This window comes from Melanerpes formicivorus, unplaced genomic scaffold (genome assembly GCF_026170545.1).
Source record: "Melanerpes formicivorus ecotype bairdi unplaced genomic scaffold, bMelFor1.0.p_v2 SCAF_5, whole genome shotgun sequence".
NCBI lineage: Eukaryota > Metazoa > Chordata > Aves > Piciformes > Picidae > Melanerpes > Melanerpes formicivorus.
The window spans coordinates 4,818,560-4,846,510 of NW_027142357.1; the positions used below are offsets into that span (position 1 = coordinate 4,818,560).

General features: G+C 43.4%; 1 protein-coding gene across 3 annotated transcripts in view; it reads left to right on the plus strand.

Annotated features, from left to right (window-relative positions):
• The window catches only part of MYO1B (myosin IB), a 142,943-nt gene that overhangs the window by 102,913 nt on the left and 12,079 nt on the right, over positions 1-27,951 (plus strand). The window contains exons 14-24 of one of the 3 annotated variants that reach the window (XM_068137930.1): positions 8,040-8,144; positions 9,630-9,692; positions 10,814-11,014; positions 14,196-14,422; positions 14,582-14,782; positions 16,296-16,389; positions 16,822-16,971; positions 19,293-19,361; positions 21,015-21,101; positions 21,397-21,483; positions 24,288-24,374. In XM_068137930.1, coding sequence (XP_067994031.1) covers positions 8,040-8,144; positions 9,630-9,692; positions 10,814-11,014; positions 14,196-14,422; positions 14,582-14,782; positions 16,296-16,389; positions 16,822-16,971; positions 19,293-19,361; positions 21,015-21,101; positions 21,397-21,483; positions 24,288-24,374 — 1,371 coding nt within the window. The remainder of the gene's footprint in view (positions 1-8,039; positions 8,145-9,629; positions 9,693-10,813; positions 11,015-14,195; positions 14,423-14,581; positions 14,783-16,295; positions 16,390-16,821; positions 16,972-19,292; positions 19,362-21,014; positions 21,102-21,396; positions 21,484-24,287; positions 24,375-27,951) is intronic. The other 2 variants (XM_068137931.1, XM_068137932.1) reach the window with 2 other exon arrangements.

Consider the following 27,951-nt stretch of genomic DNA (forward strand, 5'->3'; position numbering starts at 1 on the left):
ACCATGAGGTACAGATGCTTCCAAGAGGCAGAGCTGAGCTATTTGGTGGACAGAACCAAGTTTTGAGCTTGGATTCCTGAGTCCTGGTGCTTGCTTTCTCATTTCTGTAGGCAATTTGCTTGACAGTCGTGTGCTTTATTCTGGAGAGCACCAAAATGATCAACTCAGCTGCATCAATATCCAGTCTCAAGGTTTTGCATGGCTTTCCCCAGCCTTGACTTTCTAACTGTGGGCTGTTTGTACTGTGAATTCAATTTGTAGCTTGGGACTCTAAGTCCCAAGTCTAAATGCAATTTTTGTGAAGACAAGAAAAGGAGGAAGAGTTGAGCCATGGGTCTGAATGTGGTCACTTCTCTGAAAATGGGCAGCTTGGGCTGTTTCTAAAGCCTGGAGGTTCCACCTCAACATAAGGAGGAACTTCTTTATTGTGAGGGTCACAGAGCACTGGAGCAGGCTGCCCAGGGAGGTTGTGGAGTCTCCTTCTCTGGAGACTTTCCAGCCCTGTCTGGATGTGTTCCTCTGTGACCTGTGCTGGGCTGGATTCTCTGGTCCTGCTCTGGTGGGGGGGGGTGGGGGTTGGACTCGATGATCTCCAGAGGTCCCTTCCAACCCCTGGCACCCTGTGAGCCTGTGTTTTCCATGCCTCCTGAGCTACTCAGAACAAAAGCTGTGCTGTAAATTAAAGGAAAGCTACTGGAGCATTGCTAAAGCTAGCATGTATTCTTTGGGATTTGGGTTCCACTAATATTTCTCTCAAGCACAAACCCCATTTTTCAAACAAACCTACAAGCTATCCAAGAAAGCACATTTAAGGACTTGGCTGTCCAAAAATACAGATTAGGGAATTTGGATCTATTGATAATCCTCAGTCTCTGGGGGTTGGGCAGATGTCAACAGCAAGCTTGCCTAAACACTCCATAAAATAGGTGCAGGGAAGCTGTGTTTATTTGTGAGTCCTGCTGTGTGCCCTTTGTCGGGTCTGAAAGTGAAATGCTGACATTTTGGGTCTCTCTGAGCAAGGATTATCTGTGGCCAAAGATTATAGCGACTAGGATTAGTGTGGTAATGCAGCCTACATGATGGGGCTGGTTTCATAACACTGCTGGAGCTTGAGCAGTGGATTGAAGCCTGACATTAATTGCTCCAAGTTACTCACCCCATTTTGGAGCGGCTGCATGCATTGTCAGTCTGCGAGCCTAGGCTGTGATTGGAGATGGACTCGGGATGATGGTTGGTGGCACTGGGAATCTCAGAACCAATTTATTGGCAGCCTTCCTGGGGTAGGGTTAGGGCTGATCCTGTTTCATTCCATGTTTGATTCTGTATTTTTGGGCAGAAGCAGTTTTCATATCTCTGCAAGATGTCGGGGTAGGATTACAGAAAGGGTGAAGTTTACGAGGAGCTGGCCAGGTTTCAGTGGAGATGAGCGGAAGACTCATTCTCTTAGGTTTGGATGTTTAATTTTCTGATGTATGCACTTCCTGTGTAGGAAGGGGGTAGGGTGTATAAAAATGGATGTCATAGAGCAAGTGTGAATATTCTAGGCTGCCTAGGCTCAGAGAGAGAAACGTCTGTCTGTGCCAGCTGGCTTAAAGGCTTCGTTCTGAATTTTCACTGTGTAACTGGACCATGTGAGCTGGAGTGCAGTTCTGTGGAAGCTAAGCCTGCCAGACAAGGCTTATTCTTGAAATTTGCTAGGCACTGGGCAGACAGCTTGAGAGAGTGTGAATGCTTTCTGCTCAGTGCCTTGGTGGAGTGCTTTGTTCCACAAATTTTTATCTGAAAGGATGTAAGGATGCACTGGGGATAGAGCTGCAAAAGTAAAGGCCGTAGAAACAGAGGGATAGTTTCCATTTGACCTGCCTGTCCAGATTCAGAGATTCCAACCCCCCCTGGACACTGTGATCCTGGGCAACCTGCTCCAGGTGACCCTGCTTTAGCACATGAGTGGACTAACTGATCCCCAGGAGTCACTCCAACCTCCAAGTGCAAGGTCCTACACCTGGGTTGGGCAATCCCAAGCACAAATACAGGCTGGGTGAGGAGTGCCTCAAGAGCAGTCTTGAAGAGAAGGGACTTGGGGGTGTCAGTTGATGGAAAAACTCAGCATGGGCCAGCAGTGATCACTGGCAGCTCAGAAGACAGCTGTGTGCTGGGCTGCATTCAAAGCAGTGAGAGCAGCAGGACAGGGGGGTGATTCTGTCACCCTGCTCTGCTCTTGCGAGACCCCACCTGGAGTACTGTGTCCAGTATTGATGCCCTCAGTATAAGAAGGACATGGAGCTGCTGGAGCAGGTCCAGAGGGTCACAAGGATGATCAGAGGGCTGAAAGAATTGGGGCTGTTCAGCCTGGAGACGAGAAGGCTCCAGGGAGACCTTGGAGCTACATTTCAATATCTGAAGGGGACCTACAGGAAGGCTGGAGAAGGACTGTTCAAAAGGGTTTGGAGGGATAGGACAAGGGCAATGGTTTGAAGCGGGAGCAGGGCAGATTTAGGTTGGACATCACAAGGAAGTTTTTACAATGAGAGTGGTGAAATACTGAACTGGCTGCCCAGGGATGTGGTTGAAGCCCTGTCCTTGGAGACATTCATGATCAGACTTGCGTGGCCTTCGGCAGCCTGCTCTAGTTGGAGGTGTCCCTGCTGACTGCAGGGGAGTTGGACGAGATGCCCTTTGAAGGTCCCTTCCAACCTAGTACATTCCGTGAATCAGGGACTCTTAGAACCTGATCAGGTGCAACATTGTGACATATAAATGCAACACTTCTGCGTGAAGCAGAATTTGTGCAGTGTTCAAAACCTTGCTGTTCATGAAATGCCACCTTGATGCCTGGTAGTTTGAAGGTTGATAAAGAATAAAGCTGTATGAGGAAGACACTGTTACATGTGAAGTGAAAAACGTGGTGAGGTAGGCTTTGATTTTTGTCAGGGAATCTTTCTCCTCATCTGAATTTGTCATTGCACCTGATAGAAGATGGAGAGGATAAGCTGAGGGTGGTTGCTTGATCTGTATCTATAAATCTGACATGACTTTAAGTCTATCTCAGGTGACATTCTGTTTCCCTGCACTTTTAATTTAGTCTGAGAGACCAAGTGGCTTTTTCTTCCCCAAAGGTTATGTTTTGTATTCCACAGTGATTTCAAAGGCACAGTTTGAAATGCTGCCTGTAAAAATGCAGGGATCGAAGTGATGCTCTCAGCATTAAAGTAGCAGAATTACAGCCTGGAAGAGAAGTTGACACTTTGAGAAGTGCTTGTCTTAAATATTTTTCCCCTACAATTTCTTAAGAATATTTGAAATTATTCCTGGTATTTTGGGTCTTACCATGCTGCTTCTGTATTGGTCAAAACCCTTTCTGTTGCTGAGAATGTTGGTCAGTGTAGGGAGCAAGTACAGTCTTTGATGGCTGGCTCCTTCCAGCTTGTTCATCCTGACTGGATTTATTGATGTGCTACCACTAATATTAATTATTCTCTATTCGTGGATTCACAGAATGGTTTAGGTTGGAAGGGAACTTAAAGATCATCTACTTCCAGCCCCCTGCCATGGGCAGGGATACCTTCTACTAGATCAGGTTGCTCAAGGTCCCATCCATCCTGTCCTTGAACTCCTCTAGGGAGGGGGCATCCACCACCTCCCTGGGCAACCTGTTCCAGTGTCTCAGCACCCTCACTGGAAAGAATTTCTTCCTAATCTCCAGTCTAAATCTGCCCTCCTGAAGCTTCAATCCATTCTCTCTCATCCTATCACTGCAAGCCCTTGTAAAAAGTTGGTCCTCAGCTTTCATGCAGGCCCCCTTCAGGGTTCCCCATGGCAGGGGGATTAAACTAGATGATCTTGAAGGTATCCCCAGAGCCTTCTCTTCTCCAGGCTGAACAGCCCCAACTCTGTCTGTCCCCATAGGGGAGATTCTTCAGCCCTCTGATGATCTCTGTGGCCTGCTCCAGCAGTTCCATGTCTCTATAATGCTGGGTGCACCAAAACTGGATACAGTACTCCAGGTGGGGTCTCACAAGAGTGGAGTAGCAGAACCACCTTTCTTGTCCTGCTGCTTTTGATGTCACCTTCTAAAAAACAACATCAGAACTCCTTTGGATCCCTTCTAGTTCAGTTAAAGGCATTTCTAGGAGCCTTCATGAAATTATTGGGGGACAATTCATTTATGAGCATTCATCTATGCTTTGTGAAGCCCTCACATAATGAAAAGTGACAGAAATACAATAAGGGAGAAAAAATTTGCAGTCTCTTTTGCCTTTCTCAGATTTGCCCAGAGATAAACACTCAAACTGTTTTTTCATGGGGTGTTTCTTAAAATCTGTAAAAGGAAATGCCTCTTCTGAAGTGTATTTCATTTACTGAATATCTTCTGGTCTGCTCAGAGTTTAGTACGAAGTTCCAAATATTTTCTTTGCTATAATTAACTGCTAGCCTTTTGCTCTGGATTGTACATAAAGAACAAAATTGCTGCTGCTCTCCCATCACTTTTTTTCCTGGAACAGCAGTTTTCAGTGGCTTGGCAACGTCAAATAGAATTTTATAGGCTTCAAGTGAGAGATTGGTGAAGAACTCTGTGGATTTTCGGTTGCCGTTCCTTGGCAAGCCATAAATATCACAGATACATAAAAAATCAGGAAAGCAACTAGCAATTACTTTAATGTATTGTTAATGACCTTTAGCTGGATTTGTAGTTCAGTTTCCAGCCTCTTGAAGATGAATCATATGTGAGCAAAAAAGTCTTGAGGCTCTTGCAATGGCAGTAATGTGGGTTTCTGGAGAAACAACCTTTCTGCATTGGGTGCCATGTGCCAGGCAGAAGGATGCAGTGTGTTTCACCCTTCCTCTGTATCAAGGTGATGTGTCAGTTGGGGTCCTTCTACCTCAGGCTCAATATATCTCAAGTGATGGGCTTATCTGCATGTGTCAAATAAACTTTGACTCATTCCTCTCTCTTTCCTTCTCCATTCTCCTCTCCCTTTACTGAGAGCTGTCTACCAAAGGTTATGTAGATGGGGGTGTTACAGCTTAAGGACTAAGTTTCCTGCCATAGAGATAAAGGTCGTCCAGGGGGAGGCACGAGGTATCATAATTCTGTTATTCCATCCCATAATCCTGCAATCCCTGTATAAGCAAACAGCTCAGGCTGTTCTTTCTTCCTCCCTCCCCTCTGCTCCTGGCATGTGGCTCCTGTTTTCTCTTTGGTTTGTGGGGCACTGAGGCCTAGTGGGGGGCACTGAGGCCTGGTAGGCCTGTCCTGGGCAGGGGTGGGGTGTGGGGGGGCAGGTTTTGGCCTGGTTGAGGCATTGTGAGGCCTGGTAGGCCCAGGTGGAGAACTGGGCTGAGGCTGGTTCTGATTTGTGTGTATATTTCCTTTGTGCCTTTATCTTCTGTACTTTTGGTTACTTTTGTAAATAGTATCTTCTGTTTAACCTCCAAATCTGTTTGAGTGTTTTTATTTACTCCTTTGGGGTAAAATACTTTCACCCTGGGCAGCTCATGGCTCAAACCATGACAGGGTGATTTAGTTTTGTGACACTTTCTGATGTGCTTCAGCCCCTTGGTTTATTTGATAAGCTTTGGATAGCAGCTAAAGATACACTCCTCTACAAAGAAAATGTGATACCATTTACGTAGCACTTCAGATTTTCAGTGACATACAAATACAAGTATTCAAAAGCCTGACCCACTCAGTGTGCTAAATAAGTGCTAATGGAGAAATGACTTCCAGAACAACCCAGGATGTGAGTACTGACTGCAGTTTCTGTCATTTCTTTTTGCCACAGAATGCAGTAAGTATGACTCGTTTGCAGTGCTGGGGGATTGATGCATGCCAAATCTTAACTTTCTCATCTAGAGCTATGCAAGTTTTGCAGCCTCTGATTGATAATTGCAGTTGGTGTGAGGGGCTGAGTTTGATGTGGCTGAGAAAGTTTGGTGATGATTTGGTTATGATTTTTGCTTTACCTAAAACTAAAACAATGCAAGTAATCTGTGCTACCTCAAATTTCCTAATCTGCTTGTGTGTTCTTAATCTCACTGAGCAACCACAGCCTTGATTTAAACATGTAAATTACGGCCTTTTTGTGACTAAGTTCCCCTTAGTCATAAAAATTCACTCACCATAAGTTAAGCTTCACAGGGATTGTAGGGCAGACTTGACAGTGGAAAAAGCCATAGATGTTTATTCTGCACATTTTCAGGCTTGCTAAATAACCAAAATGTTCTTCATGACTAGCAGTTAAGGGGAAAAAAAAAGGGGGTGGGGGGGTGGGGGGGAAGGGGGCAGAGGCAGAAAGGAATGGGAGGCAGGAATTCCACAACTCTAAACCCAAGAATGGGCATCCAGCAGCACATTTTCAAAGTAACTCTTGATTGCAGTTACTTCTGCAGATGGAGTTCTTACAGTATGAACAGCTCTTTGTGGCACTGGCATAAACCTGTGGATGTTGCTGTTCCCTTCATTCATTTATTTTTCAAACTGGTCCTCGGAGCGGACCCCTGGCCTCCAAACTGCTCTCAGAGAATTACAGGGTTATAGGATGGTGGGGATTGGAAGGGACCTCTGGACACTATCTAGTCCAACCCCCCCTGCCAGAGCAGATTCCCCCAGAGCAGGTGGCACAGGATGGCATCCAGGCAGGTTTTGAACGCCTCCAGAGATGGAGACTCCACAACCTCTCTGAACATCTTGTTCCAGTGCTCTGTCACCCTCAAAGCAAAGAGGTTCCCCTTCATGCTTAGATGGAACTTCCTATGTTCAAATTTGTGCCCATGGAACCTCCTATGGTCGAATTTGTGCCCATTACCTCTTGTCCTGTCACTGGGCACCACTGAAAAAGCCTGGCCCCACCCTTCTTACAACCACCTCAAGTATTTATAAGCATTGATGAGATCTCCCCACCTCAGTCTCTGGGCTAAAAAGTCCCAAGCCCCTCAGCCTGTCTCCAGGAGAGATGTTCTAGGCCCCTAATCATCTTTGTAGCCGTTTGTTGTACTCTCTGAAACAGATCCTTGTCCTTCATTAATTGGGAAACCCAGAACTAGAGGCAGTACTCTAGATGAGGCCTCACCAGGACAGAGCAGAGAAGGAAAACCACTCAGAGATGAAGTGGTGAACCACAGCTTTTGTGCTGCAGCCCTGACCCTGATTGGGTTAGCAGGAAAACTTCAGTTGACCTGAGTGTGTGAGGGCTTTACCTCTGATATATAGGGGCTTGCTGCATCTGTCATTCCTGATGCAGCAATGTGTCCCTCTGGAAATGTGCTGCTGTCGCCTCACAGCCCTGCTCCTACAGCAGTCCTGCCATGGAGCTGTGATGGAGCAGAGTGCTATGTCTGCATTCACTGATCAGCCTTCCTGCTGCCCACCCCTGTTCTGGGGACAGCTTCTTTCCCCAGTCCCTCCCATAAAAGCCCACACACAGTTTTATATGAATTAGCCTTCAAGGTTTTTTTTGGAAGATAAAGTTCTTCTAATTTCCATCATTTCAGAAGGCAATTATGTGAGCAGTTTGCTGGCAGGGGTCAGGTGGGCTGACCTCTGGAGCCAGTCATCTCTTAACCCAGGCTCAGCTGCAACCAGAAGAGCAGCTTGGGCCTCAGTCTGTACTGTAACAGGATACTTTATTGGCTACTAAGTGGAGAAAAGCTAATGTTGCTGTCACCATTTTATTTATCAGAACCTGCAGGAGGTGACATTTTACATATGGAGACAAATTAGTGTGGCGAACTGCAGTGGCTCATTCCCTGGCCACACAAATACTCTTATGGCTTGTCCCAGGGAATCAATAGAGGCATCATGACTGTAACCTATGGAGTTTTTGTCCCTCCCAATGGAGAAAGCATTAGGGGAGAATTTGATCTCAAATTTCCAGACTAATCCCAATCTTAATGAAATCCTGCTCCAGCCATCATGGCACAGAACTGGAAGGAGCAGTTAGTGAAGCAGCTCATTGATGTGCAGCTGCTGCAGTAACTTGCTCCAGCTGAGTTCCAGGGTGTTTACACAACAGCAAATGCAAACATTTTTTATCTGACAGGACAACAGCTTTGAGCAATTCATTATCAACTACTGCAATGAGAAGCTGCAGCAGATCTTCATTGAACTTACCCTCAAAGAAGAGCAGGAGGAATACATCCGAGAGGTAATACTTGAATAGGTCTTTGCTTATCCCCTCCTCTTCCCATTGTCCCAATAAAGAAACCCAGATATTCATGCTGGAACCTATTCTCAGGGAAGAGTCACTTTTTGACCACAAGCCTGGCATGGAGCATGCTTCTGTAGGGCTGCATGGTAGTTACATTAAGCAAAAAACAGTTGGTTTTGTTTGACATTATGAATCCCCTAGGTAAAAACATCCTGACTTTCATTCATTGGCAGCAATGACTGACAGTTCTGAGCAAGAACTAATTCCTTAGGAGACTAATACCCCTTTCTGTTGCTAGTGCCATTACCCTGCAGCCTGTGTTTTGGATTAGACAGTGGTGCCTGGGACACCCCAGCAGCAGCCACAGCTAATCCCATTACAAAAGGGTATTGGGTGGGTGATACAAAGCATGGTAGATGCAGGACCCTCCAAACAGATTTTTTTATGTCTCGTTTTCTTTCAGTTAAGTACAGAAAGGAGCTGTGTGAGCTTTGTGAGCTGCTTTTTTTGTTTTTTTTCTGTCTGACTTTTTTTGGAGCCTAGGCTCTGGCGTTTGATGTTGAGTGAACATCAGGTTAAAGTTGTATTAGGGTTTAGCAGTACAAGAGCTCACACAAAACATCACCTGGCAGCTGTAGAAGCTGGCAGTGTCTATGCTCAAACTGGACCATACCATTTTGCTGCAGAAACATTAGAAATAAAGCTCCTGCCTTACCATCCTTGGGATAATAGGAAGTTTGGGCACATCTTTGCTCTATCTGCATTCAGTGGTGAAACTCCTGAAACGTGATTACTGCAATTTGGTTCTTGAGTGATCCTTCAAATGCTCTGAAAAAAAGTAAACTGCAAGAATGCAAATGAAGAATGAGATTAAGATTCCTTTTTCCAGCCCTTTGCCCTAGCTGTGTCACCTGCTGATGAACTGGCATCTCATCTGGAAATTTTGTATTTGAAAGAATTAGGATATTAGGAATATCTGGACAACAGCCAGACTGGATTGTTCAGATGGTCTCATCTAAATTTAGCCTTCTTGCTTCCTCCCATATAAAAAATCCCAAACAAACAAACAACAAAAAGACAACAAACCCCAACAAGTAAGAGCTTAGAAATTTTGCTCTGGGATGCTTGCAGTGAGATGGGCTGATGTCCTCATGACCAGTGGGAGCGTGGGCAGAGGGGTGCTGGGGCGGGTGGTGGCGGGAGGGGACTGGCGAGAGGCCAGGGGAGTGCATGGGAAGCTGACACGGGTCGGGGAAAGGAATGGAGAGAAGGTTTGGCAGTCACTCAAGGACTGTCAGTTTGTGCAGATAGTGTTAGCTGTGCCTGGTTGTGTTTCTTTCTTAACGGATACAATGTTGGTAAGCAGATGGAATGAAATTTGAAAGTAATATATCCAGAGCATAATGTAAATTGCCTAGAGGAAAAGCTCCCTGGATTGTTTTCCTGCTCATACATTCATTTATTTATTTTTTCTTCTTACAGGGGATTGAGTGGACTCACATCGAGTATTTCAACAACGCTATCATTTGTGACCTAATAGAAAATGTAAGTTATGTGCAAGAATCTCTTTGAGTAATTTTTTAACACCTGGACAGAGTTTAGCCGTAAAGCCTGTGCGCATCCTCAAGCCCTCTCATGTTCTACAACAAGCCACTCATTGTATTAGTCACCTTACCTGGTGTGGGGAAAGTTTATTTCACAAAAATTATTCCTTTACATATGTTACTTTGTTAGAAATGTTCAGCAGCAGCACCTAGACAGAACTCCCCAAGCAACTGTTGAATGTCCCCATTTGGTGGTGTTTTCAAGAGCAGCTATCACACGCTGCATTGTGGATAATGTCTCCTTTTGTGTGGAAGCCAGAAAACTCAATGCCCTGCTACCATGTGCTTTAGGTACAGAAAGCACTGGTACACACTGGCACAGATTGCCCAGGGAGGTGGGAGAGGCCCCAGCCCTGGAAACATTTGCAGTCTGCTTGGATGGGGCTCTGAGCAACCTGTTCTACTTGAGGATGTCCTTACTGAGGGGGAATTGGACTAGCTGACCTTTAAAGGTCCCTTCCAACCAACCTAAAGCATTCTATGATTAACAAGAGGGCTTCTTAGGGACTTAGTGGAGCAAGAAAAATTAAGTTCCTTAACACCTGGAAAAAAATAGTTTTGATTATGTCCATAAATTGTATTCTGGTTTTACTCATAAAATAACTAATTTCAGTTGAGTTGGAGTTCCTGCAGTCCAGGTAGATGACACAAAATTCCAACATGAAATTCAAGATTCAGATTTCTGAAGCAGTCTTTCAAAAATGCAGATATTGAAAATCTGTTGGAAATGCAGATGAGAAGAGGCAACAATTTAATATGGCTTGAACAATATCTGTCTGGGTAGAAATGGGGATGGGAAGAAGAGTCAGCCTTTAAGATGGCTTGAAGAACATTTGTCTGGGTCAAAATAGGATGAGGAGAAGAGGCAACTTTTAATATGGCTTGAACAATATCTGTCTTGGTAGAAATGGGGATGAGGAGAGGAGCCAACCTTTAAGATGGCTTGAACAACCTTTGTCTGGGTAGCAGAAGTTACACAGGAGGGAGCAAGTAGTCTCCTCTTTATGCCTCAATGGAAATGGGGTGGAAACAAAGAGTAAAGCTCTCGTCCTTGCACTTCAGAACCAAACTGGAATCCTGGCCATGCTAGATGAAGAATGCCTGAGACCAGGAACTGTTACCGACGATACCTTCTTAGAGAAACTGAACCAAGTGTGTGCCACTCACCAGCATTTTGAGAGCAGGATGAGCAAGTGCTCCCGGTTCCTCAATGACACCACCTTGCCTCACAGCTGCTTCAGGATTCAGCATTACGCTGGCAAGGTACGTGGTGAAGCGGGAAGTAGGTGGTGTGTGGAAGGTGGTGTACTGCTATGAAGCTTAGGTTGGTAATAGAGGGAGGCTCTTTCATTAAATGGCATTACAGTAATGGAGGAGAAATACTGGAGTAATGAGATGTGGTGGCCAAGACCAAGATGTGGTGGTATTCTGGAGTGCATAGAGTGTGACCATCAGGTTGAGGGAGGTTCTCCTCCCCCTCTACTCTGCCCCCCTGAGGCCACATGTGAACTACTGTGTCCAGTTCTGGCCTCCTCAGTTCAAGACAGGGAACTCCAGTGTGGGGTGTCCCTGCCCATGGCAGGGGGGTTGGAACTAGATGATCCTTGTGGTCCCTTCCAACCCTGACTGATACTATGATACTAACTACTGGACACAGTCCAACAGAGACCCATGGAGATGCTGAGGGCTCCGGATCATTTCTTTTATGAGAAGAGCCTGAGAGACCTGGAAAAGAGCAGACTGAGGGGAGATCTTCTCGATACATATAAATATCTAAAGAGCAGGGGTCATGAGGATGGAGCCAGGCTCTTTTTAGTGGTGTCCAGTAATAGGACAAGGGGCACTGGGTACAAACTAGAACACAGGAGGTTTCGTCTGAACTTGAGGAAAATCTCTGCTTTGATGGTGCTGGAGCCCTCAAACCAGGCTGCCCAGAGAGTTTGTGGAGTCTCCTTCTCTGGAGAGATTCCAAACCCACCTGGACACGTGCCTGTGCATCCTGATCTAGGTTTATCTGCGTTAGTAGGGGCATTGGACTATATGGTCTCTAGAGATCCCTTCCGACCCCTGCATTCTGTGCTTCTGCAGTAGCTGATCCAAAAATCCAGACCTGTCTTTCCATCTTAAGGCTGAGATCTGTAATTGGGGCTGGAAGGTTTTCAGGGATCACGCTGCTCTAGCTGAAGTCAAGGGCAGTTCTCCTTTCATCAAAGGAGGAAGATGTCCCACGTGCTTTGGTGGTGAACTGATGGTCCTGCTGGGTCTCTGGAAATAAAAGTTGTTTGGAATGACAAAAATTCACACACACATTTGAAGGCAAGCTATTTTGGAAGACATGTTCTTTGTCACTGAGCTGAAGTCCTTAGTCATGTTGATGAGAAAGTGGAGTTTTGGTACGTTATGAGGTACTGAGTTTATTTTCACAGTCTGTGTGTTTAAACAGATGGAAGAGAAAGATACACAAGAGGGCTTGCAAATGTATTTGCTTTTTGCAGAGTAAGCAGAATGAATAAATAGAAGCCAGATAGCTTTTGATGTGTAATTCAGCACGACTTTTTGTTAATGAAAATCAAAATAATGAAATTTGTAACAAGACCACCATTTATTTTTAGAAGAAATGCAAAATTAAACGTAGAGGTTGAAACTGTACCTCATGTTTCAACCTGCTGAACTGTTGATTTCACAGAGAATATTTGGAAGGTGTTTCATTTTCCTAGCACTATGTAATGCTTCACTAGTTTTTGACTTTTTCTTAGTCTTACCATTTTGAAGAGTTCAATCATTTATATTCATTCAAAACACCCATGAAAATCTCTTACTTTCAGCCATTTGTTAACTGTATCATGGATTTGCCAAGGGGATTTTGTAATAGTGATTCTGCCCCTCTGCTCGTGTGACACCCCACCTGCAGTCCAGTGCTGGGACCCCCAGTATAAGGGGGCCTTGGAGATGCTGGAGCAGGTCCAGAGGAGGCCACAAAGATGATCAGAGGGCTGGAGAACCTCCCCTGTGGAGACAGGCTGGGAGAACTGGGGCTGTTCAGCCTGAAGAAGGTGCCGGGGAGACCTTATAGCAGCCTTACAGTACCTGAAGGAGGCTACAAGAAATCTGGGAAGGGACTTTGTACAAGGACTTGTAAACCATTCTATGAATCTATGAATACAATCTGTTGGGGATTAATACTTGGATATTTCTTTGGTTGTCAGAATTCAAAATGAGCTGAAACTACCCCAGTGCATTGATGAGGACTGCAAAGAGATTATGTCTTAGCAGGCAGTGAGGGTCTTGCATTGTTACTGGCTTTCACTTACCCAGCAGATCAGTCAGTGAATTTTTCCTGGTTTAGGAGGAATGTTGTTTTTCCTTCCTCAGCTGAGAACATTTTGATCTAGTCGCTGGACAGCAAAAGTTTGATCCTCTTTTTATGAATCAGAGGCAAATCCATATGAACAGTTTTTTCAGTCGTGGCATTTACCACACCTGTCAGAAACAGACACATGTGCTGCAGACAAAAATGCTGCAAGAATTGCGAGTCCCTTGCTGTTGTGTAAAATATGGCTCTGTCAGTATTGGCTTGATTCAATACTCTGTGTATATAGTACCTCTCTACACAGAACTGAGGAATCATGAAGCTGCAGAATCTGTGTTACCAGCTGGTTGACTTGTCACAATTAATCTAACTAAATTCCCTACCCTCAAAAATTAAAGAAGCCAGTAGCAATCAGAGATCCACATCAAGTACCCTCTGATGCCGCTTGGGTCTCCAGCTGCAGGTCAGAGCTTTCCATTCATGCTTGTTGTTGCTGGACTATTTTCCTGGTAAAAGGCCTTTAAAACAACAGGCCCCTGAGGACTGCACAGATCTCTGCTTGCTGCTGTGTATCAAGAGGCGAGGTTTAGCTAGGCAAATGGTGTAAGCATTAGCACTTTGAGGAGATAGGGTGGGGTTTTTTTTGCAGCCAAACAAAAAGATTGTTTTGGAGTGTTGGCAAGCTGTGGTTCATCAGTGTTAGCAGGGAAGAAGGGTTTTTCCCATTTCAGAAACCAGAATTGATCAGCACAAGGACCTGTTACTGTGAGAAAAAAATTTCACTGTGAGGGTGACAGAAAGCTGGAACAGGCTGCCCAGGGGGGCTGTGGCAATCCTTCTCTGGCAATATTCAAAACCTACCTGGATGCATTCCAATGTGATCTGATATAGGTGATCCTGCTCTGGCAGGGGGGTTGGAGTCAGATGATCTTTTGAGGTCCCTTCCAATCCCTAACATTGTATGATTCTGTGATCTTGATCAGGAGGCATGTTCATAGAAACTGTATCCAACAGAAAGCCTTACAAAATGACAGCTGAAAGGTCTTTTGTTTGTTTGGGATATTGAGAAAGGAGAAATTGATTTCTTAGGTTATAGTTCAAAACATGCTCTGACAAGACTTCTCTGTTGTTCAGGTGATGTACCAGGTGGAAGGATTTGTTGACAAAAATAATGATCTTCTGTACCGTGACCTCTCCCAAGCCATGTGGAAGGCAAATCACTCTCTTATCAAAGCATTGTTCCCTGAAGGGAACCCTGCTAAGATCAATCTAAAGAGACCACCGACAGCAGGTTCACAATTCAAGGCTTCAGTTGCTACCCTGATGAAAAATCTTCAGACCAAAAATCCCAACTATATCAGGTAAAGAGCCCTGTAGGACGTCTTTGGTGGATTTGTGTGGTGAAGGGAAAATAAATCTTGGTATTGAAGGAGAAGCAGCTATTAAAATCTCTCTTTTAAGTTCACAATAATAGGTGTTGGCACATACAAACAAGTGTCCCTGCTGGTTTCCCTTTCCAGATGCATCAAACCCAATGACAAAAAGGCTGCCCACATTTTCAACGATGCCCTGGTGTGCCACCAGATCCGCTACCTCGGCCTGCTGGAGAACGTGCGGGTCAGGAGGGCAGGCTATGCCTTCAGGCAGGCCTACGAGCCATGCCTGGAGAGGTACAAGATGCTATGTAAGCAGACCTGGCCCCACTGGAGAGGGCCAGCCAGGTAGGGACATGCCAGTAATCTTCCCTGTCTTCTCCCAATGCCTGAAATTACCGTCTTGCACAGGTTCTCAATTAATTAGTTTTTCATTTAATGAACTTCTAAGTGTGGCTCTAGTATTTTACCTGTATTGTTGTTGCAGATTTTGGATGAGTTCATTCAGTGGGAAACCTGTCCTTTTTCAGGAGGCTAACAATGACAGGTCCCTGGCAGAGGAGATCTTTTAGTGATGAACTGACATGCTAATGCACAAGACTGCATGTGAGCAAGGAGACCATGTTTGATTTAGACTAAATTGCAGCCTTCACTGATTTGAGCCTGAAAGAAAGGGTGAGAGAGAGAGAGATGGTGGAGTGAAATCAAAATGAGTAGGATGTCTAGAATGATCAGAAAGATATGTACCTTTAATGACCTACTACTTACCTTTAATACCCACCTCTGGCAGTGTAGGAACGCCCATTTCTTTGAAGACAGCCAGATAATCTTCCTCAATAATTTTGCATAATGATTGTTGAAACAACTAAGAGATGATAGCTCTTGCAAATCAGAAGTATTAAATATGATTTTAAATTGCACAGCACTCACTAGTATTTTTACAGATTAACATCCCGGGTAGGCAAATCAGCTGCTTCTGAGGCTTTTTTTCACATGTGGCCACTGATAGCATGATTTAAATATATTTCATATAGCCATTTGAGTTTCCCAGAGCCCCAAACCCAATGGAACAGAATTCAGGTTGCCCCCTTTTCCCCTCTCCCCTTTCCCCCATGGGGAAAAGTTAGGCAGGAGAAGAAGGGGTAGACAGGAAATGGGAGTGGAATAAACATAACCCAGGGACCCCTCCCCCGGGCTCAGGCTTTCCTGCCCATCTGGGTCCATCTGGAGTCTGCCCACCATAGGGTCCACCCGAGGGGGTCAGGTTTCCCACCTGCCCCCCAGCAGGCCTTAAACCACAACACTTTCATAATAGGTTTATGTCTTTAGCTGCAATGTAAATCTTTAGGTTATCAAAAGGAATGGTGGGAGTGCAGTATTGATAACAAAAGCATTGTCGCAACCATCACAAAGATCTGTGCAGTTCCTCTCTACTCTTTATTGAGGTTTGTAAAATGCAGTTTGCAGAGTGTGAAATAGGAGCATTGGTCAAACTCCTCTGTCTTTGTTTCACATGTTGAGGTTAGTGTGAGAGCCCTTCCCTTTCTCCTTTTTTCAATTTTTTTCTATACAAAGCCATTATGGATGCAAAAGGGGAAAAGTAGACCATCGCTGATGCTGTTAAATAAAAACAGCTCTTTTTCTCATCAAATTATTCTGAATCTTGACAGTGATTATTCTTGCCTTTAGCTAAATAACCAGCGAGCAAATGAGTTACGTTTTCAATCTTCTTATGTCAAGCATCATTTATGTATTTAAAATAAGCTTTCCTATACTTTCCAGAAATTAATCTGCAAAATGTAAAAATAGGAAGTGTTAGAGCTGGAGGTCATGTTTGTTAAGCTCATTTCATTCTTATTAGGTCGGGAGTAGAGGTGCTTTTTAATGAATTGGAAATCCCTGAAGAAGAATTTTCCTTTGGTAGATCAAAGATATTCATCCGCAACCCGAGAACGGTAAGTGACAAATGTCCTCTGCAACACCAAGCTGTCTTCCACGAGCACAGCCTGTTCTGAACTGCATCACTCACTAGCTGCTCACTACAGAGTTTTCTAGAAACAGTGCTGCAAGCATAGTGTTGAAAAGGACACTTTTTTAATATTACACCCATTCAAATTGGTGTGAAGCAAGGCTCTACAATAGCTGTCAAACTTGAGTTTAGTGTCACTTTCATTACACTGCCCTGTGACCCTGTAGCTGCCACAAACCTTGTGGATGTACCTGCTTGTAGCTCTGGAGATCAATAAACCAAAAGGTGGCTGAAGGGGGGCTTGATTAAAGAAGAGATTTGCAATCACTGTGCTTATGGTTGGTTGTTTTGGTTTTTTCTTCTGGTCTCTTCTCTCTTGCTGTTTTTCTTCCAATGTCAAACAAAACCCAACACCCAGCTCTTCAAACTGGAAGATCTGAGAAAGCAGCGACTGGAGGACTTGGCTACTCTAATTGAGAAGATTTATAGGGGCTGGAAGTGCCGCACGCGCTTCTTGTTGATGAAGAAAAGCCAGGTTGTGATTGCTTCCTGGTACAGGAGATACGCGGTAAGATACTGTCCTCACTAAACAGTGGGGTTCTGTACATCATTTCATACCTGTTTTTGTTCCATATAACCTCGAGATGGTATTTTTATAACCTTCATACAGTATTTTCCCTTGGTATTTATGGAGAAGAATTTCAATTTTAGGTTAGTATTTAAGTATCGAGCCTATAAATAAAGAAAGTTTTGTTTCTCTAGACCACTGTTAAGTGTTTATATGGTGCTTAAATAATTCAAAAGCTCACCAGAGCCCTTTACCTCTGGGAGTGATGGATTTTGTGGCTCAGCTGGGAAAGAGTCTTTTCCATTCGGCTAAAATGCTGTGCTGCCTGGCACCCATAGTGCTTCCAAAACATATGGAAAATGTGTGAAAAACATTCAGTAATATACATAATGACTGAACTCCATGGAATTTGGTCATTCCTGAGGGGGTTTGTGTTGTTCCCTTATTTGGAACCATTGCATTTGAGGCTCGAGAATGCTACTTGGGAGGTTCTCAGGGATTTATTTTAATTATAATGCGTAAGGCTCATTATTGCTACAGTTCTAAAGCAGCTTCAAACCTGCTTTTAAACTGTGTCATGAACAACCCTGACATGACTCCTCCACATGTTTTCATCAGCTAGTAAATAAATGTGACATAAAAGCAATAAATCTTTTTTCCTTTGTCATACAAGTTTGAAAACAATTCTTAAGCACCTGAGCTGCATTTTGTCGCTGTGTGCATATCAGAAAGCTTGATAAAATACATGATGAGTAATGAAAGCATCTTCTTAAACTGCAAATTGCACAACTGGCAGCCACTATTTGACGAGCACTTGTGTTTATCATCTCGAAAGCCATTAGTGTTTGGTTCAGTTATTGTGGGTAATTAGAGAGGAGTATGCATAATTCGGAAAATATATGAATAAATGTACTTTTTTTAAACTGCAAAAGCTCTTCCTTCTGAACTTTTGTGATTGAAGCTGCTGCTTCTGCAAAGAGCAGCATTACAGAATTGCATTGTGCCCATGTGGCTTCATTCTGATCTCTGAATTAAACATGGAGTTACCACAGCTAGAAGAGAACAACTCTTAGCAGGAAGAATTCAAAACAAATGTGTGACCATGTTCACATCCTTGGTTTGCTTGTGAAGGGTGACAGCAGTTGTCTTTGAATGCAGGATGATGGCAACACTCTCAGAATTACTTAGTAGTGACAATAGAGCTGTTTCCCCACCTCTTCATCTAGGCGGAGAGCACCGTTCTGCTAACCCAACATGACTGTTAGGCACTGTCATTTAGAATTGGTTTGGTTAGAAAAGACCTTTAAAGTCTTTGAGTGCAACTGTCAGCCCAACACCACCATGGCCATTAAACCATGTCCCAGTGGTTTTTTGAACACCTCCAGCGATGCTGACTTCACCACCTCTCTGGTTCCAGGGCTTGACCACTCTTTAAAGAAATGTATCCTGGTATTCAATCTAAAGCTCCCCTGGTGCAACTTGAAGCCATTTGCTTTTGTGCTATTGCTATTTACTTAGGAGAAGAGAAGGTTTTGCATGGAAACCTTTGCATGAACATACCTTTTTGCCAATAGCTTGTGCTGGAGGCTTGGCTAAATGCAGAACTTGCTTTGCAAGGCATGATGGACGTTACGTGAATGTGGCCTAGAGGGCATTTCGTCCAGCTTACTCATAGAGGTGTTCACTGTAATGGAGTAGGCTCTGTGAAATCTAAAAGCCTCGTTGCAAAGTCTGGCAACTGTTGTTCACTTAAGTATTACACTAACCACTGGCCCACTGGAGAAATCAGAGTTTTAGATGGAAAATGCTCAGCTTCCAAGAAATTAATTGTTCAAACTGACATACCTGGATAATATTCCAGCATGTCATTCAGGAATCCATGGGGTTTCTCTTTTCCTACCTTGCCAGCATTTGGTATTACAAAGGGACTGGGGGAATAGGAACAGCACAAGTCTCATGAAGAGGGTAAAAAGCTTAGCCAACAAACCTGAGCATTTGTGGCTGTTTGTGAGCCACTGTGTGGGTGGGAAAGATAAAGAAAGCTGTTACTGTTAGTATTTAATCCATGTCACTTTTGTGCTGCTGACCATGAACTTAGTGTTTCTGTAAACAGAGAGACATTGTCTGTGCAGCATTGGTGATGCTCTTTATTTCCTCTCCAGTTGAACCCAGACTCTACACTCTGATCAGCTTGGTCCTTTTTAGTGCTTGTATCCCTATAATCATATTTTCAAATGTTACCACGGAAAGTTGTATTTTACAGCATTTTACACTTGCACTACTCTGCTCTAAGCATCACACAATTGTTTTTTCCCATGCAGCAACAAAAAAAATACCAGAAGATAAAGAGTTCGGCTATTATAGTCCAGTCTTACATCAGAGGATGGAAGGTGAGTTTCCTGGTAGTGCAGCTGTGTTTGCATGGTGAGGTAAGGAGCGGGTCAAAAACCACATTCCAGGTGTGCTTAGCATGGACTTCCACGTCCATCAAGCCGTGGCTGTTATGCATGTGTTGCTATTGATGAGGTGAGTTTGGGACATCTCATGCAGCCTGGGCTATAAATACTGGTAAATGATCTGGGTGCAAAGCTGGGACCACACTGGACTACTGGGTTACCCTTGGAGGTGTCTTCTGCCGGAGAATTTGGAGAGAGGTACCCTCTGTACATGGGCTGGAATGTGAGTGAGTGGGTTTGGAGTTCAGAGCAGACCAAGGTACACACTAACCACACAGCTCCAGAGCCTGGGACTCTGCCACTGGGTTTGTGAGAACTGTAACATGCGCTGCTTTGTAAGAAACAAATTGTGGTTGGTGGTTGGTTTATCATTAACAGGATTCTCAAAGAATTAGGATTGAAAGCATCCTTAAAAGCAAGAGTTTGGGTCACCTGGGGCAGTATGTTACTTGGGTTAGGTCTTCAGTTCTCAGTGTGCTAATCAGGGGCTGTGAAAGTTGGCTGTACTCCACTTGTTGAACCAGTACTTTTTTACTCTCTGCTTGTCCTCTGCCTCTGTTTGCTGCAACTTTTCTGCTTCTCTGGGAGGTTTGTGCTTCATGAAGGGATAATCCTGCAGCCATAGTAGAGACTTAAGGAAAGATGCTGTAGTGAGAGTAAAAATGAGGCTAACAGCTCACATGAAGGTAGCCACAATATTAAAGCAACTACTGTCCACCTTTAGCACAAGTGTCCCTGGGCTCCTCTATTTTCTTATTAAGTTTTCTCTACACCACTAAACATGGCCTTTTACTCTGTTTAGAGAGGAAACAACTGCTTTGAATTTTGCAGTCAGGTCCCTTCCTGCCAGATAGGGAAGGAAAGGGCTGCAGTTACTAGCTGTAAATGTAAACAGCCCTCACCTGCCCACAAGGTTTTAAGTTAGCCACCAATAAGCCAGCATAATTTAATTTTACTTTTTTTCCCCTTGATTTTTATTTCTTTATTTTGCTTAAATGAATTAATAATATCTTTCCAGTTCTGTTTGGGAGTCCTTCATGGCTTTTCCCACAAGCATCATCTGAAGCAAACTGGGTAAAAGCACCATCTCATCCCAAGTTATGGTTTGCCATTTCCTTGGATCACAACAACTTTCATAGATGCTTATGTCAGGAAATCCAGCTTTGAGTGAAAATGGCACTGTCATAGTTTGGCTGCAGAGTCTGCCTCAGTTTACCTCCTGAACCAACACAAGGTGTTTCCCAAGAACTTGCCTCTTCTGGGCATCAGTTAGAGACCCGTGCTAAGTAGGGACTGTTGGGCATCAGAACAGTTATCTCAGGTGATGCAGCAAATCAGGGAGAAAACTAAACATTGAACTAGGATCCTCTGACCTACCTGTCCCAAGTTCTCCAATCCTTCTGCCCAGAATCCTCTGTGGAACAGCAGGTGTTAAGCTGTGCAGCACCGGTGAATTTATTTGCATAGTCTTTAGAGGCATTGTTTTGTGGGGTTGCCTGCATTTACAGCTTGCAGCGTCTTAGTTTAAAATCATGAAGAAAATACTATTATTCGTTGGAATAAAATAATGCTTTCAATTGTTTCCAGGCTCGGAAACTTCTTAGGGAGCTTAAGCATCAGAGGCGTTGTAATGAGGCTGCCACAATCATTGCTGCTTATTGGCATGGTACCCAGGTAAGAAAATGACAGCTAATTGTGCACCTCATTGTTCCTACATAGAATGAAGAAGGTCCTTCAGGATAAAGTTCTCTGGGAGTATTTTCAGTGGCTTAAACTGCCAATTTTTCCTTTTTTATGTTCCTCTGCTGCTAATGTGGTTTTGCTGGTGCAGTCTGGGAAGCTGGGGCACGCTTTAGTATTTGCTGTTTATAGTGACCGGTTTCTTTCTCTCTTCCTTGCACCACTGGGAACTCGCAGTAACCTTTTCTTCCCTAAGCTTTTCTATATCCCCTTTTCAAATGCATCACAGGCGCGAAGGGAACTGAGACGACTGAAGGAGGAGGCTAGAAATAAACATGCTATTGCTGTTATTTGGGCTTTCTGGCTTGGATATAAGGTACTCCATGTGCACATATCACATGCCCCCCTCATTACCCAACAGTATCGACCATTTAATCAGTAGTGGATAGTGAGAATGAATGACTAATACAATTGACTTTAAAACAATAGAGCATGATCATTGTTTCCTTCCTCCCGTTTCCATCCATGCCACACTTCATGAGCCTGCCAACATTTTGTATGCCAGTTTTATTGTAGAGTAGGTAACTCTTTGCATGGCAACCAAGTAGTGATCTGCACTAATGAGTCGTTAGACTTGATTAAAAATGACTAGACCGCAGTAGTCTCAAATTAGGACATGTATTGGAGTACATGTAAATGTGCAAAGCATGATGTGGAGGGGGAGAGAAGGTTGGGGGTTCTTGGTGTGTTGTTTCCCTCACCCTCAACAAGTGCTTTCAGTGACACTCTGTCAGTGATCCAACTGAGGATTTCACCAGGCTGTATGTTCTGCACCCTGGGCAGTCTTCCTTTACAAGTTCAAACCAATGCTATTTGATCTTACTAAATTTTAGTTTGAATTGGTTTCATTGGATTAATTTCTTTTCATTCTGGCTGTGCTTTGAACCAGTATGAAAAACTGAGTAAATACAAGTAAAGCACAGTTTTATGATCTGATCTTTGAGCAGAAAATGATGTTAGTTTGCAATTCTAAACTTACAGCCCTAGAAAAATCCCAGGAATTCCAGCATCAGCTGTTTGTTTTCAGAAGCAAAGTCCCACTGAAAGATTCTTGCTAATCCCCAGCCTGTCATTGTGGGGTATGTGAACGTTTGAAATGCTGTTCAGTAGAGGTCAAAACCCTATTGGTTTCAATTAATACATTTGTAATGTAACTGAAAACCATATTCAGCAAAGATACTAAGTTTAAAACGTTTTCCAGTTACCATTTAGGTTGGATGGGTGGGGATGGGTGGGAGAGTTGTCACAACACCTTGCCAACTAGATGGAGAAACACGCTCAAATTACATCTGGAGTAATAATTCTGGGTTTGACCTTTGCTCTTTTGATATCAATCCACAAGATTTCTAATGAAACAGCAGCCCTGGGAATTCAAACAAACATGTACAGAATGTCCCTCCTGCTAGGGAGGCTTTGGACCTTTTAAGTTCTAGCTTGCTGTTTAGCCAGCTATGTAATTTGACAGACACACCATTTCCTCTACATTTGTTCAACAGTGGTAATTTGTTTTCTCTTTATGTTCCTGCCAGTAAAGCAATTGCTCAGTCCTGCAGAAGTGATATTAACTTTCCTAGGTTTAAGATGTTCCTTAGAATTAAATACACATCCAGAATGCAAAACTGTTCATTGTGTTACAGCTCCTTATTTGTATATTTCATAGATTTGGAGCATTTTTAACACATTTTAATGGCTACTTTTACCAATTGGTTCACAAAAATATGCCTCCTGCTTCTTAAAATCTTTTAAGTAATTGAAGTGTAAAATACCCATTAAAAGATAATCATCTGAATTAAGGTGAAAAGACATAATTTCAGCTATCTGCTAAGAGATAAAACTTGTTATGTTTTATCTTCTTCCCAGGGAATATTTAAAAGAAAAGCTTCTGAAAGTTATCATTTCCTTCCTTTTCACAAGACAGACAAATCCCTAGCCTGGCAGAGCCCTTGCTTTTTACAGCAGATGAGTGAAAACATAATCTTTGAGAGCATACATCTGCCACAAATTAACCTTTCCAGCTCCATCAGAACAATTTAACTGTCACGGACTGGAGCTGCTGTTGCACAGGTCTGGCACCATGCCACTTGCCAAAGGCAGATGTGTGGCTAGAGGTGCTGTGACTGATCCTAGAACACTGAAATTCTTTGTTTTACTTGACTTTTGTCGTGAGATAATGAAATAACAAATGTCCTGTTACCTCCTAAAATGTGAGAGTCTATTAAACTGCCCTCACGCACTTTTGTGTTTGGAATACTTGGCAAATTGCTTCCCTAAAATAGGAATGATTGATGAAATGCAGGCAGTGCCTATCTCTCTGTACATGAGGAAGGTTTGGGGAATTTACCCCTTCATTCCATAAAGACAGAATTTACCAGGCTGGACAATTTTGTTTCAAGTACATAAAGATCAAAATGAAAAATAACCTCCAGAAGAAAAGCCCTCAATACAGTGTAATTTAGGTAATCCTGCTTTGGCATGGGGCTTGGACTCAGTGATCTCCAGAGGTCCCTTTCAACCGCCTACCATTCTATGATTACATCCAGAGTTCCAGCATTGATTCTGTTCTGCCTAGGCACTCCCCCATGGAAGAATTGATTAGATCGTGAAATTTTATTAAGTCCTGACTTTCATACTGATCGTTTGGGTCCTGCAGCTGCAGCAAAGTTCGCTATGAAAATCAAGTTATGAGATACCACTGCAAGGTGTGCACAGAAGAGAGGATGGAAACACTGCCAGCCAGTAACTCTTCTCTCTACAGCCCACTGAGGCAGCAATGGAGGGGTTTTGCCCACTAATTGTGAGCAATTTTGTCCACCAATTCAGAGAATCATAGAATTATTTTGGTTGAAAAAGACCTTTAAGATCATCGAGTCCAACTGTGATCTAACTCTACCAAGGCTGGTGCTAAACCACGTCCCTCAGCACCACATCTCTGCCTCTTAGAAACACCTCCAGGGATGGGGACGCTGACATGTTTGGTTTTAAATGTTAAACTCTGTGCTTCCATCTTCCTGTGTCTCTGTTATAAGTCAGCTGTTCTGTTCTGTTTGGGAGAAGCCTTTTCCTGGTGGTTGTGCTTTCTGCATCGGGCTGTCTCTTTTGTTCACTATCTAAACCTTTTAGGCTCGAAGGGAATTGAAACGCTTGAAGGAGGAGGCTAGGCGTAAGCATGCTGTTGCAGTCATTTGGGCTTACTGGCTTGGACTGAAGGTACTTTCTCAAACACTAACAATAAACCAGCATATGTGAGCTCACTAAGAGGGATGACTTTGACACAGAATTCCATTGCTAAATGTTGTTTTATGGACTTCACTGAAAAATTCATTCACAGCAACATTTCGGTGGGCTTTGTCATGGCAGAAATTTCAGTTTTCAAGTGACAGATGAATGTCAGATTAAAGGGACTCTACCATGGTGATGGAATGAAAAACCTGACCTACACTGGCAAAGAACCTGCCTGAAAAGATTACAAGGATGTATTTTCTTCTTGTGACTTCTGCTTATTGGATTGGGAAGCAGGCTGGACCTGTTTGATTTTTCATTGCTGCTCATGTTAGACCCCTGACCCCAAGTGTTGAGGGCATGATGGTAAAGCTCATGATGATGTCTTGTTTCTTCCATCGAGCCCTTTTGGGGGCATGCAGTTACCTGTGGCTTGTGGTAGCCATGAATTCCCAGAAAAACTGATATGTACAAGAGGCTTTTGTATTCTGTTCATTGCTTTCAAGGACTGGTTGGCAAAAGAAAACACTTTGTAATCTGGAAAAATGCAGGTCTGCTCTGTAAGTAGACAATGAAAATGGCGGCTTGAGATGTTTCAGGGCTGTGGCCAAATGATTTCCATAACAGAGTTTTCAGGGGTACTTCTACAGATGCAGCTCAGAAGAGCATTGAAAATCTGAACGAGTTTTGTTTGGCTGTGTGTCACTGGTGCTGATAGGGATGCCATAGACTACAGAAGCGTAAAAGGGAACAATTTGATGGATAATGCAGAGTAAAGCCAGCTCTCATACTCTCATACCTTTCTAACAATGACAACATGGGGAAATAGGTACAAAGCATCTAATTCTCTTTAATTGGTGTATATGAGATATATAACAAATTCATTACCATACCTGCATAGAAATCAGAGCTGCAAATATTAAGGAGCCATTTTAAGAAGTCATTCTGCAGATCAGAATCATACTTTAGGTCCTCCTGGCAAAGTAGGTCTGTTTTTATGATTTTCAATCAGTATAATATGTCCCTCCTGAGAACTTGGAGGCTGCTTTATATCCAGCAGCAGCATATAAATGAAAACTGATGAATCAAAAACCTTGGAGGCACATTACAGCAGGAATCTCTGCCTGCCTGCAGTGTGGTTTTGTCAGTGTGTGAAGTAGTGTAAGCAGCACTTTGGTCTCACCTGAAACATGCTGATTTTTCTGAGTAAGAGAAGAGTCTGTGATTCCAATGTACCCTTCCCACAACAGATAATTCTCCCTCTGTCTGAGGACAAAGCATTTTCACCCATGACACATGGAGGTGAAGATTTAAAGTTGATACAAGTGCTCAAGATGAAACCATTCACAGATTTCATTGGATTGGAAGGGACCCTGAAAGGTCATCTTGTCCAACCCCACTGCAGTCAGCAGGGACACCTCCAATTAGATCAGGATGCCCAGGGCCACATCGAGTTTGATCTTAAATGTCTCCAGTGATGGTGCCTCAACCACATCCCTGGGCAACCTGTTCCAGTATTTCACCACTCTCTTTGTGAAGAACTTCTTCCTTATGTCCAACCTAAATCTGCCCTGCTCCAGTTTCAAACCATTGCCCCTTGTCCTATCACCACAAGCCCTTCTAAACAGTCCCTTCCCAGTCCTTCTGTAGGTCCCCTTCAGAAATGGAGCTCTAAGGTCTCCCTGGGCCTTCTCCTTCCCAAGCTGAACAGCTCCAACTCTCTCAGCCTGGCCTCACAGCAGAGGTGCTCCAGCCCTCAGATCATCCTGGTGGCCCTCCTCTGGACCCACTCGAGCAGGTTTAATTCTTGTTCTTTTAAATTGTAGGATAAGCAGACTTTAATAGCCTTGGTGGTGCTTTCCAGATTTAGGCTTTTCTGGAACAGCTTGCATTTCTCAGTGCTTGCTTTGCAGCTCCAATGGCATGTGGGGGGATGTCTCTTAGTCCCTTTGTCCCCAATTAATTTGCACACCTTGCAGCTCATGAGGAATAATATAAAGCAACATCATTAAAGAGAGTCAAGGAGAACATGGTGAGATTTGGGATGATTACAGTTGGAATGACTTTCAGTGTGTTCATTTCCATGCCTGAATAATCAGTGCATTAATTAATAAGAATAAATAAAGGATGTATGCTAATTATAGAGCACTGAACCTTACAGTGAATAAGAACTCTTAAGAATTTTTCTTATAAAGCAAGGAAGAAAAAACAAATTTGTGCTGCATTTGCCTAGAATGATGCCAGCTGAATGCTGTCAGTTTTGTTGATGCAGCTTTATGTGTAATTAAGCAAACCCCATTTATCTCTAACGTTAGGGTTTTTTTATCCCAGAATGGTGACATTTTAAATCACAAAATACAGGATTATTTTAGAATGCCTGATACTGAGTATAGGGCGAAAGGTGTGTCAGGGGAAGCCAAGCAAGCATCTGCTTCTGAGCTGATGTGGGATTCTGTTCTATGGGCCTCCCTTTATTTTTCCCCTGGTACATTCAGCAGCACATAGCAAGTCAGCTAAAACCACTGCCTTTGCTCTGGAGTAAACTGTGCAAAGCCATTACGTTTTCCATGGGTTTGCTCAAAATTTGTCACAGGTATCTTGAAGACTGGGCCAGAGTTGGAAAGAAGTTGGGACACGTTTCAACTAACTTGATGTGAGCCTGGGCTTCACATAAAACCACAACCCAGTCGTGCTCCCTCTCAGCTTGCATTTTCTGAAGACAGGAATTACCATCCATAGAAATGCAAAGGGCAAAACAAGTACTCTAAAATCTAGGTTTCCAAGCATGTATTACCAGTAAAAATGGTTCTCAGACATCACCTTTTTGACACTTTTTTGCTTTAGGAGCAAGTATCAAGCTCACGGGCATTACACAACTTTTGTGTTGGTTCTCCGCTCTTATCAAGCATCAAACCCTTGTTTTCCTTTACTGAATGTGTGATAAGAGTTTTTCATGCATAAGTGCTCTGGAGGGAAGAAAAAAAGTCCCTTTTTTATTCTGTATATTAAGAATCTTAAAGGAGAACTTCAGAAACAGTTCATCAATTAGCTATGCAATGAACTCAGCGTCACTCCAGACTCAATAAAATCAGAGTAAAGCCAGCTCTCATACTCTCATACCTGTTCTAACAATGATGACATGGGGAAATAGGTACAAAGCATCTAATTCTCTTTAATTGGTGTATATGAGGTATACAGCAAATTCATTACCATACCTGCATAGAAACCAGAGCTGCAAATATTAAGGAGCCATAAAATCACAACCGTTGAGACCTTGCTTCATCCAGTCCAACTACATGCAGAAGCCTGTGAAAATAGATCCAGGCCATCAATTCAACGGTATTTGAATAGTTTCCCTATTCAGAGGAAAATATTTCAAATTCTTTATTATATTTCCAAATGGCTGAACTCAGGTCAGCTGAGGTAACTTTCTGACCTCTCCATCCATGGTGTGGTTCATCTGTTCTAAGTGTACCCAGTTAAGTATTCCTGTTTCAGAGAGCACTTTGCATGTTTGGATGCTTGTGTAGTATTTTCTGCCATAGAGTGTTATAAAAGCATACCT